General features: G+C 36.5%; 1 protein-coding gene across 13 annotated transcripts in view; it reads right to left on the reverse strand.

The window, feature by feature from the left end:
* Window positions 1-2348: 2348 nt before the first annotated feature.
* prdm16 (PR domain containing 16) overlaps window positions 2349-12787 on the reverse strand; it is a 282629-nt gene continuing 272190 nt past the window's right edge. For 12 of the 13 annotated variants that reach the window (XM_067395356.1, XM_067395365.1, XM_067395361.1 and 9 more), the window contains 3 exons: window positions 8844-9065; window positions 6769-6940; window positions 2349-5747 (listed from right to left, as the gene is read on the reverse strand). In XM_067395356.1, coding sequence (XP_067251457.1) covers window positions 5613-5747; window positions 6769-6940; window positions 8844-9065 — 529 coding nt within the window. In that variant the 3' untranslated portion in view covers window positions 2349-5612. The remainder of the gene's footprint in view (window positions 5748-6768; window positions 6941-8843; window positions 9066-12787) is intronic. The other variant, XM_067395362.1, reaches the window with a different exon arrangement.

Below are 12787 nucleotides of genomic sequence, written 5' to 3' on the forward strand. Positions count from 1 at the left end.
GAAATGCATGTTTGAGCTGTTTGAACTGAAAGCAGCTTGTACATTGTTTTGACACAAGATGCACACCAGTAATGCTTTTCTCTTGTGTACGTTTATAAAAGCTGTTTAAATATCCGTATTGAACTGAGATCTAATACTGGCTTAGGCTAACCCTATCTGTGAAACTGGGCCTACATGTGTTTTTTTTTTTTTTTTTTTTTTTTTTTTTTTTTTTATCATGATGTGAATTGTATACATATACATTTGAAGCAGAGGGAAAGGTAATGACAAAACTTTCTTCTGCTTTTCCTCTATTTTTGTTATAAGCCTTTCAGTCCCCCTGACCAAGGTTCAGCTTTTTGAAAGTAATTCAAAATGTTCCCAGTTGTTTTACTATTGCCTGCTATGATTAACAAGACCCCTGTTCGGTATGTAGTCCAGTTCCTCAAAAACTACAGTTCCCACCATCTGCTAATTATCCTTTAATTATGTCACTGGGGCTGTACCCTAAGGTACAAAAGTGGAAAGGTACACCTAACTTATCCCTAAATGGTACATATTAGCACTTTAAAGGTACATATTAGAACTTTAAACACACATACAATATTGTAACTTTTCACTTTTGTAGAGTACGGCCCCAGTGACACAGCTGCACCTTTTTTTTTTTTCTTCTAAAAAAAACCACTGTATTTACAATTAAATGAAAATTTATTTATGAATTATTAGAGTGCTTTTTGACCCACTTAAGTGTCACTTTTTTGACCCACTTTAATGTTGAATGCACTTCATGGTAAAGTAAAGTAATGTAATTTATATTAAAATTGCACATTTGTAATGATGCAGTTTACATTTAAAATATATTAACTTTAAAAGCAACATGGAATAACACACTGCACTTAAAGTTAAAATCAAATATACTTACATATCTTAATCAACAAATCAAAAAAAGTGTTTGTCTCTCCGATGTTGGAGGCATAGCGGAGCGATTATAAAGATTTCCTCTGATCCTGAAACCAAACAACAAACAACATTGAATGGGTAAGACAAAACAATAAACAAACAATCCATCTGAATGTATGCGTGTAGGTGCGACGTGTGTGTTATACTGTAGCAGAGGGGAATATGAGCAGTGGCTTGAATAACCAGGAGGATAGGTCACTTGATCCTTCACTATATTGATGCAGCACAGGGCCTGATGGTCAGTTTCTAGATCAGACTCCCTTCAAAGTAAGTAGTAACAGAGGCTGTCTCGGGACCACTTGATTGGCACTCTTTTTTCTCCAACCCGTCAGAAAAGCTGGGAGAACTTTAGGCTTTGCGGGACTGTGTGAGAGCAAATCCATACCTTGAGAGTCTTGAAAGCACTCTCACACTCCTCTGTCAATGGTAGCTGGTTCCTCACAGCTTTCAACATCTCAGTCAGCGGTGTAGCTGTAGAGGCGAAGTCTGAGATGTACTGCGAGGAACCACTTCACCTCCATCTTGGTAGTCGATCATGGGCTGCACTGAATTGCCTCCACTTTTTCTGACTCTTAGCTGACCATTGCCTGAACATATACTAAGTAGCAGGTTTCCTATTGGGTCCATCAGCATTTCCCCATTGTGGAATGTGGCCGGTGCCCCATGCAGTCGGGGTCATTTTTATAAATTCAGCTATCTTTTTTTTTTTTTTTTTTTCTTGTGGATTATATGTAAACATCTTTTATGTAAATATCTTATTCAGGACAGTACTAAATAAAAAAATAAATAAAAATAATGATCCCTCTTATTTTGTTAAAATAATTAACATTTTGCTGATTCTGCAAGGGGTATGTAAACTTTTTATATGCATGTGCCTACAATAGCTTTAAAAATGGACTGTTTAGGTTTTTGAAAGAAGCTTCTTATGTTTGCCAAAGCTGCATTTATTTGATCAAAAATTCAGTAAAATCACCAAGCACCATCATTCTGAACACTTTATGTAAATAACTGTTGGGGTCATCCCTTTTTCTTTTAATCACCACGCACACAATACATAGTTCTGTTCTGTAAACCTTTTCTTGCACCTTCATATCAATTAGCACTCTTCTGGAGCATAAAATCTGAAAAAAAGCCTATATTTTGTCCCCACGTAAAAACAGAGGTATGGTGAACATAAGGCAAGTAGGGAGGTTTTGCTGGAGTCAGAATGGAGCACACATGAAATCTTTACTCTCTTAGACTTCTGTTCTGGTGATGTCACATCCCTTAAATGTGAATTTATCGAAATTCTTCAAAACCGCCTAGATTTCAGCTCTGCGCACTGCGGGCATTTTCTCAACCAACTCATGCACCAATACATCTACAGGATCTAGGAAAAAAACAGCATTCATATAAAAAGCACACAGGTTTTTATTGCATATCAATTTCATGTATAAATTCTTCATAGCATTGGAAAGATTACATTTGGTATACATATCTATTCTACAGAATTAACATCAGAATCATGTCTTTTCCATGAAATTGCTCTAAAGTACATCTTCAGTAATCACAAGCATCAAAAAAAGAACTTCAGAATTTTCAGTATTATTCTACAATCCTTAAATTTTGTCATTATTTCTCTCCCACAAGCATATTGTTCAGTTCAATAACCATCTGCCCATAGTATTTAAGGCAGTAAACAGGACTTAAAGTCAAACCTACTAACCTAACCACATGTACAATAAGTGCATCTACAAATTCATTATTTTTTTTTTTTATTATTTTTTCTTTTTAATTTAAGATACACATTTCACAAATGGACACCATTATGACCTCTAAAACACAAGTCATGCACAATATCTTTAATAAACATAACAGAAGCAATATACAACTCATATCCAAATGAAACAAGCACCATCTATTTTCAAACCCATGTTTAAAATGAACTTTCGGACATCTCGATGTCATTTTTTTGAAATGCTATACACTTTTTTCTTTCGTTTTTTTTCTTTTTAGAGAAACCACGTTATCTATGGTTTTTGAAATGATACGTTTGTTTGCAATGTAACAGTGGGCCAAGGAGATCTGCATTGTTCATTTTTTGACCATTTTCCATGATGATTTTAACAGTGTGGGTCAATCTCTTCACCTACAGCGCTTGCTAAGTACAGTAGTATGTGACATGACTTCATACTCATAATTCCATTACATCCCTAGAAATCCTATGCATCCCACAGGCTTTTTACTCAAGGATTTGAGTAAATTATATAGTGAGGAGATACAGTATGAAACAGGGTAAGAGTGCCACCTGGTAGTATATTCAAATACAACACTGCTGCAAGTTTTTAAACAGCACATTATCAAGCAGATTCCCTGTGATAGGCCAGTCAAATCCATCTGGTTTGGTCTGTGTTCGCAGTGACACCTGAACATTCCTAATTTTCAAAACCGACAAGCTTTTCTGGCAATGCTTGGATATTCTTTGCTGTTTTATTCAAAAGCATCTAACAAAAATGCCTGTTTGACCCATGAGTTAAAGTGCTTGTTAAAACCAGCCTTGCTTAAAAAAGTCATTAAAATCAGTACTAAGATAAGAGCTCAGATGTATAGGAAAGTATGAACTAGGCAGACATGGGTATGTGTTAGGCAGACAGGGGTGCGCTCGGTTTAAGTGCTGCTTCCAGAGAACGTCGAGTCGAGAGGAAATAAAGGTGTGAAATCCTGTCCAAAAAGACATTCAATCAGGAGAAGGTAAGTTTATGAGGAAGTTTGACCAACATATTAAATCTACTCTACACATTCATGATATGCATTCAGCTGTTTACGATTCATTCGCTGGCTTCACAGTTCAGAGAAGTTGGACTCATGTGTATTCATGGATCTCTCAGAAACCTCTACGCTCTTGTGAACATTAAATGTTGCTGCATCCCATTGTTGCCCTCTGCATTACGGTGTCTCTTTTGGGATGCAAACAATATTTAGAATTTGAATTATGTAGAATTTGATATGATATTTAGGACCAGCTGACAAACAAATGGGACGTAGGAAACATGCACTTTGAACCCAGAGATACACTGTCGACCCTTTTTTTTTTTTTTTTTTTATGAAGATGTTTGACCATGAGTGATAAAATGTGTAAAAATGTGAAAATATAATGCCCCTGTATTTGAGTTACCTGATATTTTAATTACATTTTTTATTTTTTTTTTAATCACGCAGTGCCTACATTTCTAAATGGTTGAACAGATGCATCATAAACAAGACTTCATGATTATGTGCTCATAAAGGAAACACAGTCTTTTGTAATTCAGATTTTGGCAACTTTCTTTTCTACAAAGAGCTTGAACAATTCTGAATTTCCATGATATTTCAGTAATTTCATTCCTTCAAAAGAGTGGGTGAAACATTTTTTCTTCATTTTTTCATTAATCAAAAAGAAAAATCAAACAAAACAAAAAAAAAATCTAAATAAAAATAAATAAAAGACAAACACTCATCAATGTAAGTAGCAACAACAGAGGGAAAAAAAAAACTACTAACAGTGGAGGCGACCACTTGGAAAAGAAATGATTGTCAAAGAAAAGGGGGTTATTTGGCACACAACACTCTCTGCTACCAACTGTTAACTTAGTTTGTACATCATACAACAATATTGTACAAATTTGGTCCTTCACTAAAGAATTATATTAACATTAAAGCACAGATGTGCTCAAAAAGAAACAATACTGTTTACCGAGGAACAAATCACATCGAAAAAAAAAAATTCAAGAAGAAGGAGAAAAGATTTTCCAATTGCCCCACTGGAGAATAATTTAACTCTTAAAAACAATTTTTCAGTTGGGACTAAAGGCCTGTATACAGCTAAAATACTTACCATTACAACAATAATTACAATGACGATGATGCTATACACACGAACAACCGTGCTGCGTGATATATCATATGAAGGTTCGTCTGCTTTTATCTGACTGTCGAGCAGCCGAACAAAAATCACAAAGGTTTCCCAGTGACTTCCAGCATAGACTTTTTGAGCCAGTGGCTTGCAAACTGCGGTCAGCCTTGGGGGAAAGTTAGCATGCTAGTTGCGGGCTAGACTTAAGTGCTTCTATTGCCGTCGGAAATCAATGTCGATGTCTACATTAATGATCTACTGTAAGACTTCGGTTGCGAGTTAATATAAAGGAAACCTTGGTACAGTGCTGTAGAAAATCAACTTGAGAATGGAATGCTGTATAGAAACGGTTAAAATCTCCAGTTGAAGAAACACATCAACTACCCTGTCCACTCAACCCGGCCTTGGGCTTCTCCGAGAACATGGTAAAAAAACCCTTGAGAGCAGTCTCTGTGAAATGCATATAATTGAAAATGAGGTGATTTCAGAGTCATTCAAATGCATCGTCCCCTCTTGATTCAGCTGCTGAGGAGAGAACATCACTATAGTGGCTAGTTGCAGACAGGAAAGACGCTATGGCTGGGATTCGATGATTTCATTCTTGCTTTTATGCTGTGTAATAAAACTCTCCCATCTATGATTGGTTCCTGTGTCTGTTTCACTCAACAGTACGTTCTCCATCTTATGCGCATAGTGGTGGTTCGTCTACTGTGGCATTGCTGGTCTTCGTGTTGGTCTCTTCTCCCATCTCCTCCTTTCTCCCTTCATCTCTTCTGATCTCTCTTTTGTCTTGTTCTTGTTCTCAGATGTTGTTGAGGGGGTGAAAGGAGCTCGTTTCTGACGGCCCTCCTCCCATGTTGAGCCAGGCATCCAAGGAGTTCTGGGAGGATGAATGCAGATTGGCGTTCTCAGACAGAGAGAGCATCATTGCATAAGCCTGGATGAAGAAAACAAGGAACGTTTAATCCAAAACCAGAGCCAAAACACAAATCTTTAATCTATTGTCACTCCAAATCCATGTGCTGTTATTTCAGGTGCTTATTGAATACTCAAAAAAAAAAAAAAAAATCTTGTATGTGGGTTTGAAACACCACATCACTTTTTGGGAAACATTATAATGCAATCTAAACTATAAATTCATTACATGACAAAATATCAATTGGACATAAATCCTATAAACATAATCAGGGATTCCAAATCAGATATTTTCCTGCCCATAAACAATATTAAAGGGAAACCATTAACTGCGTTCACACATATAAGACATGTAACAACTCCACATGAAATGCTGAGACCAGAAGACAATTTAAAATTAGATATACAAAGCAATGATACAGAAAGCTAATAGTGTTAGTTATGTTAATGTCATTCAGTTAATATTCACGTATCAATGTTTAACATTGAAAACACTATTTATAAAACAAAATAAAAATGACAATGATTCGGTAGTTTTATTATAACATCTTTTTCTACATGGGCTATTACAGTTATCCCCAACTTTTAGTCTAACCTCTATGACCAACCTTAACTTTGCATAAATATAATTCGTTTTATCTTTGCATATATATATATATATATATATATATATATATATATATATATATATATATATATATATATATATATATATATATATATATAATCTTATGAAATAAAATACAAATATTGAGCTATAATTGTTAATTAAATTTTTATCTAAAATGTCAGATTTAATTTCTTCTTCTTGACTACTCAAAACATACAATTTCATTTACTTTTATTTATTTACATTTTCCAGTGGATTTTCTGACAAAGTCTACCACAAAACCCCTGGTTGGAAAACCTTTAAGGCAAAACTAAAAAGAACTGTGTCCATATTCATAAGATGGTCTTTAATTCTCAGTCCTTCTCTCGACGTAACGAGAAGATATGGGCTCGTGGCATAGTGGAAGCTCTCTGGAGCAGGTACAGTCACATACCTGTGTTTTAGCCTGCCTGAAAAGTGTTTCTTTCAGCGCCTCCGACTCTACCGAGGTGCTAAAAATGTCTTTAATGTCATAGGGCTCCTCGCCAGCCTTATGGAATTCCAGGCCTTTGGGGAAACCAGCCAGAGGTTCCAGATCTAATAGGCCTGCATCCTCCTCAATACACCTGTACCGGGAAGGGGAGGGGGAAAGGGCCAGGGGTGTGGAGAGGGGAGGGGACCCTCAGTTAGCCCAAAAACTGAAATCTAAATATTGGAACTGGATGCATTTGAGGAGCATGCAGTGGATGAGATGGTGACGGGACATGAAAAATATAGGTGGTCATCACACTAGCGGATGAAAGCACAAAACAAATGGACACAGCTTTGGTGTCAACTCTGTCCATCTCTCTGTCCATGCAGAATTAAACGAGATGCTGGGAAACACTGAATAAGTCTCCCTTGCTTTCGAATACAATATGCCATAAAGTATTGATCATTGAAACATTTAGATGCCAGTGGCATTCCAACAGCAATACTGTTCAAGGTGAGAACAGCGAAAGAGGGAAGAGGAACTGGACGCTTTGAAATTCCATAATTCTATGGAATTGTATGGGTGCAAAATTGCAAGGAAGCAGCAAACTGTTAAAGTGACCATTTTGTTTTGTTTTGGCAAACCAAAGTTTCAATGATTAAACACGCATGTACTGACAGATGACTAGTTGCTGATTAGTTGTGTTAGTTATTGTAAGAGGACTGACAGACAATGAGGCAACAGTGGCAAACACTATGGGAAACAATGAATGTGTATTCAACAACATCTAAATGTTACAATGTCGGCCATTGACACTCTGTTCCTCAATCTGGTGCGTTGCCTTCCCAGACAGCAACATAGTGGTACATGCGGATTAGAAGCGGACCAAATGTGGGCCGGATCTGGGCCGACACTATGTTGCTGTCAGGGTTGCTGTTTACGTCTGCAATTAAAAGGCAGCATACTAACTGAATTGATTTGAAACTGGGTACAATTTTGTTGGCTAGAGGCTTTTCCCCATTGCAAGTGTGTCTATGCAGCTCACTGGGTTTTGGAACAGAGCTATAGCATTGTAGGCCCATTGTTCTTTTATTACAGTAAAGTTTCATTCTTTGCAACTTCTGATCTACTTAAATGAACACTCAAACAAAATCGATTCACTTTATAAAAATGTAAATTTAGTGACATTCACAACTGGAGTTAAACAATATGTGTTTGTTTAGGATAATTTTAAATATGAATATATTTCAATATTTTGAATAATTAAGCTTTTTATGTTTTCAAAAGAAATCTTTTATAACTACCAAGATCTCGCCCCCATTGACAACCATAGTAGTAAAAAAAAAAAAAAAAAAAAAAAAATATATATATATATATATATATATATATATATATATATATATATATATATATATATATATATATATATATATATATATACTGTGGCAGGCAATGGGGGGTGAGATATGCTTGCTTCCAAATATCTTTTGTGTTCAGCAGAACAAAGAAATGTATAAAGGTTTGGAACAACCTGAGGGGGAGTAAATGATGACACAATTTTCATTTTTGGGTGAACTATCCCTTTAATATTTTTGTGGAAACGGTGTTACTTTTTTTCAGGATTGCAGTAGAAAATGTTCAATTAACAGCGTTTATTTATTTTTGTAACATTATAAATGTCTTCACTGTCACTTTTGATCAATTTAATGTGTCCTTATATGTGCTAAATAAAATGATTTATTTCTTGTAAAAAAGAATATACTACTCTCTTAACGTTAACATGAGATCAAAATCAACCCGCTTAATGTTTCTGATCTTATTAGAAATATTTCATCAATGCATTTACTCCAAACAAACAAACAGAGCAATTATTTGCACCAAATGTCTTTTTTGCTAATGTCACAAAGGCATCATATTGCGGTAAAAAGGATCGAAAAGGCTTCATCAAAACAACTGTAAGATCTACATTTTCGCATCTTTAAAAAATGAGTGTTCATTTAAGTGAGAGTGGCTCTTTAAGCTTTTCTTAAATAAACAGACAGATGTGTTTTGCTGACCTGCGCGTGTGTTCGTACGACATAGGTAGAGGGGTCGGTTCCTCATCCTCGTCGTAAGTGCCCTGCACCATAGTGGCGGGAGAGGCCGTCTCATCCTGTGACTTTTCTGTCAACGAGCCCTCTTCATCTTCATCATCTCCCTCCATCTCCTCTTCCTCCTCCTCCAGTTTGGAGGCAGCGTGACTGTGACTCTGAGGATGCTCTTCTTCTGTCAGCTCTGACCTGTAATGCCAAACAGTCGTCATTTAGTTTTACATATGACCATTTTCATTGTCTTTTTGATGCTTTGTATTCAACAGGCCGATTTTACTACTGTACCTTTAACATGTCTACATGCAAACAACTTCTGTTTTTACTGGCTAAGCTCTTTGCAAACAAAATGAGTAAAAATACCTATTTGAATATTTCGATTTTGAATACAAAATTTTTGTTCATATGTAAACAGGGAAGGTCATATGCTATTGCGCAGCAAAAATAAATAAATAAATAAATTATGTGTGTGTGAATACTATCCCTTGTTTTAAAGGGATAGTTCACCCAAAAATTAAAATGATGTCATCATTTACTCACCCTCAATTTGTTTCAAACCTGTATGAGTTTCTTTCTTCTGTTGAACACAAAAGAAAACATTTTGAAGAATGCTGGTAACCAGAAAGTTGACGGTAGCCACTAGCTTCCGTAGTATTTTCTTTTCCTACAATGGCTACCGTCAACTGTTTGATTACCAACACTCTTCAAAATATCTTCTTTTGTGTTCAGCAGAAGAAAGGAATTCATACAGGTTTGGAACAACTTGGGGGTGAGTATATGATGACAAATTTTTCATTTTTGGGTGAACTATCCCTTTAAGGATACTTATCTATGTATTGGAAAATAGAACCAAAACCACGCTTTTGGAAATGAATGAATGGAAATAATTTTTGCAGTGTGATTTCTGTTTCTGAATGACCCATTTTCAGTTTAAATTCCATGAATTGTGAGGGTGGATGGGTGAGGGTGAGGGTGAGCTTCGCAATGTAAATGTTATGTTCATATGACTACATAGTACATCAAACTGTTTTATTTCAAAAAGAATAATAGTTTTCCACATGAAATATCCCCTTTAAAATATTCAATTCTTACAATGGCCATATTTTTGGAGTGAAACAGTATCCCTAGCAGAAGGACGGCTCCTGTTTTATGTCTTTTGTCTGCATTTCAGTGCTTATTTTTTCATGTTCAAAGCTATCGTCTTGCTTTTTCCCATCCAAGTTTCTACCAACTTGGGAATTAAACTTGAAAAACCTTTCAATTTGAACAGGAACAGGAACAGGAACACACACACACACACACACAATGTGGTTGCATATTTTGAGAATTCCTGTACATATCCCTGTAGTACTGAAATGACACCAGATTTCTAATGGCCACTGGCGATGAGTTTTTATGTCTTCGGGAAATGGCTATGACATATACTGACACCTCCCTAAAATATCAGATAAAAAAATAAACTATTTTCACCCTGAGAGTCCATTGCGGTAATTCTCTCATCATAAGCTGACTGCCAAATATCAGTGCTATGCTGCTCTCTGGGTTGTCATCCATCATTTTTGGATTGGTCAGTAATTCCCCTGCCTGGCCCGAGCTCGAAAACACAGATCCACGGATGACAAACACACAAGTTTTGCAATTAATGACAGACGTTTCTTGCAAGCGTGGCAATGATGAATTGGCTAATTTCAGAGAGGCGAGACAGAGCGCGCTAGACAGGTCAGGAGCAATCATCATGGTTTGTCTCATTGCCACCAAGTTCCAGAGAAAACGGTTGTTCTGCAAAGCAGCTATCAGCACCACGCCGTTCCACTACCACTCTTTTTCCAAACGTTTCAGCTCATGATGTCATTGCGCAAACCCCTCCAAAGTCGTTTTTACTTCAGCGCTCTAAAACGAACTTCTATTAAGGCAGACAAATGTCGAGTGCACTGTGAGGGGTGGGGGGGTGGGTCGTAAGGTGGGTGGTTAAGCTATGTGAGGTGTAGGCTTACCAAAAACGAAAAAAAAAAAGGAACAAGAAGAACTGCTTGTTTCCCATTTTCCATCATGCTTAAATATCCCATAATCAAATTTGCCCTGGCCTGAGAGAAAGTCCATGCCACGTGGGAGACAGCAGCAGTCCTGCCACAGACCTGTGCTTTGTCTCTCAGTCTAAACATGTCAGAGTGCTGTTTGCGTTAGCTGCAAGGGAGGGGGGCTCCGTCAATGCAGCGCACAGATAAATGTCTAAGTCTGAGAGTCCCCTGATAGGGCTAAACCTGCAGCCCCCTACAGATTTGACAGTCAAACTCAGACAGACCAGCCACACACACTTTGAAACACCATTAACCCAGCTGCAGGTAAACCCCCATCATGCCTCTCTGTTTATTGTGAAGAGAACAGATCACGTCTTTTTCCACTGCCATTCATGGAGGAAGAGAAAGGAAGAGTACCTACATTTCTCATTCATGGCTTGTTAGACTTAATGGAGCTCTTTATTGAGGTATTGATTTTGTCTCTCCTAATATTCACTTTAGTGAATAAATTAATAAGGGCAACACTTTAGTTTAGGGTCCAATCCTCACTATTAATTAGTTGCTTATTAGCATGCATATTGCTAGGATATTGGCTGTTTATTATATTAATGGCCAAGGGGCCGTTCATACAGAATGCACTTTTCAATTCCAATGTGTTACTTTTCCATAGTTTTTCTATTTAAACACATGCTTTAAGGACGTGTATGACTGTTGCGTTCCCATATTGAGTCTTTTGCAGCGCCGCTCACATGAGCACTGCATTTTTAAGAATTTCAGCTTTTACACGTAACGCCTCCCATCAATGTCGGTTCCAAAACAGTGGACCAATCAGAAGAACTCGGAGGCGGGGCAAACTTTGCAAGATTCTGTTTACAGTAGCAAGTTGGCATGGCAAATGTTTTATTTGTTTGTTGTTGCCATTATTGCATCACATCTCAAAAGCATGTCTCGAGAACCTCACGCTTTTTTCGAAACCATTCCATTCGCGTTTTTAGATGCAAAGACGCATTCTGTGTAAATCAGAGCTTATTCTGCCTGAACATATTCTACATCCCTTCATCCTACCCAATACCTAAACTTAAACACTACATTACTATTAATAAGCAGTAATTAGGAGTTTATTGAGGCAAAGGTCATAGTTAATTAGTTAATAGTGAGAATTGGACTCTAATCTAAAGTGTGACCAAAAATGGATAAATTGTTGACACAGTAAAAGTATAAAGGGCCATACACACAGAATTTTGTGCTTTTTAATTGTTTTTCTATGTGCTAGATGGACATGTTTGACCAATGTGCTTACGTCTCGCTCATAAAACATCATTTTAAAAATGTAGCACCCAAGTAAAAAGAAGTTCAACTTCTAGATTCATTTTTTTTTCTCCGCAGTTTAAAACGCAAAAATGTGTTCTCTATGACCAGCTCCTTTAAGCTTTAATTTGGATAGCATGATACAGATGATGTCATGTCTCATTTGAGTATTCACTTTTTCTCAGATGTTATTCATAAAATTCCTTCGTAATAGCAGAAATAAAAATGGACTTGAATGTGTCAGCTGTTCAAACAGTAAGCATTTATTTATTTAAATATGCTGTACAATTAGTTTGGATAGCATAGCTCATATAATGCATTTCTCAGTTATATATAATTTAAGTCTCAACTGTCTCCAAATAAAAACAAAACTGAGACAATTGTTGTATTTATTTATAAAATAAATTGGATCGCATAGCTTGGAGAGCAAAGTCTCATTTGACTATCAATGAATGTTTCTCTGAAAATTACAAATGTGCTCAAATGACAATTGTTGTTGCCAATGAGACAACTGTTGTATTTGTCTGTTAAATTATATTGAATAGCATAGCTCGGATGAGTGTTCTCAGTTATGTCTCATTATCAACT

The sequence above is a fragment of the Chanodichthys erythropterus genome, chromosome 9, assembly GCF_024489055.1.
Source record: "Chanodichthys erythropterus isolate Z2021 chromosome 9, ASM2448905v1, whole genome shotgun sequence".
NCBI lineage: Eukaryota > Metazoa > Chordata > Actinopteri > Cypriniformes > Xenocyprididae > Chanodichthys > Chanodichthys erythropterus.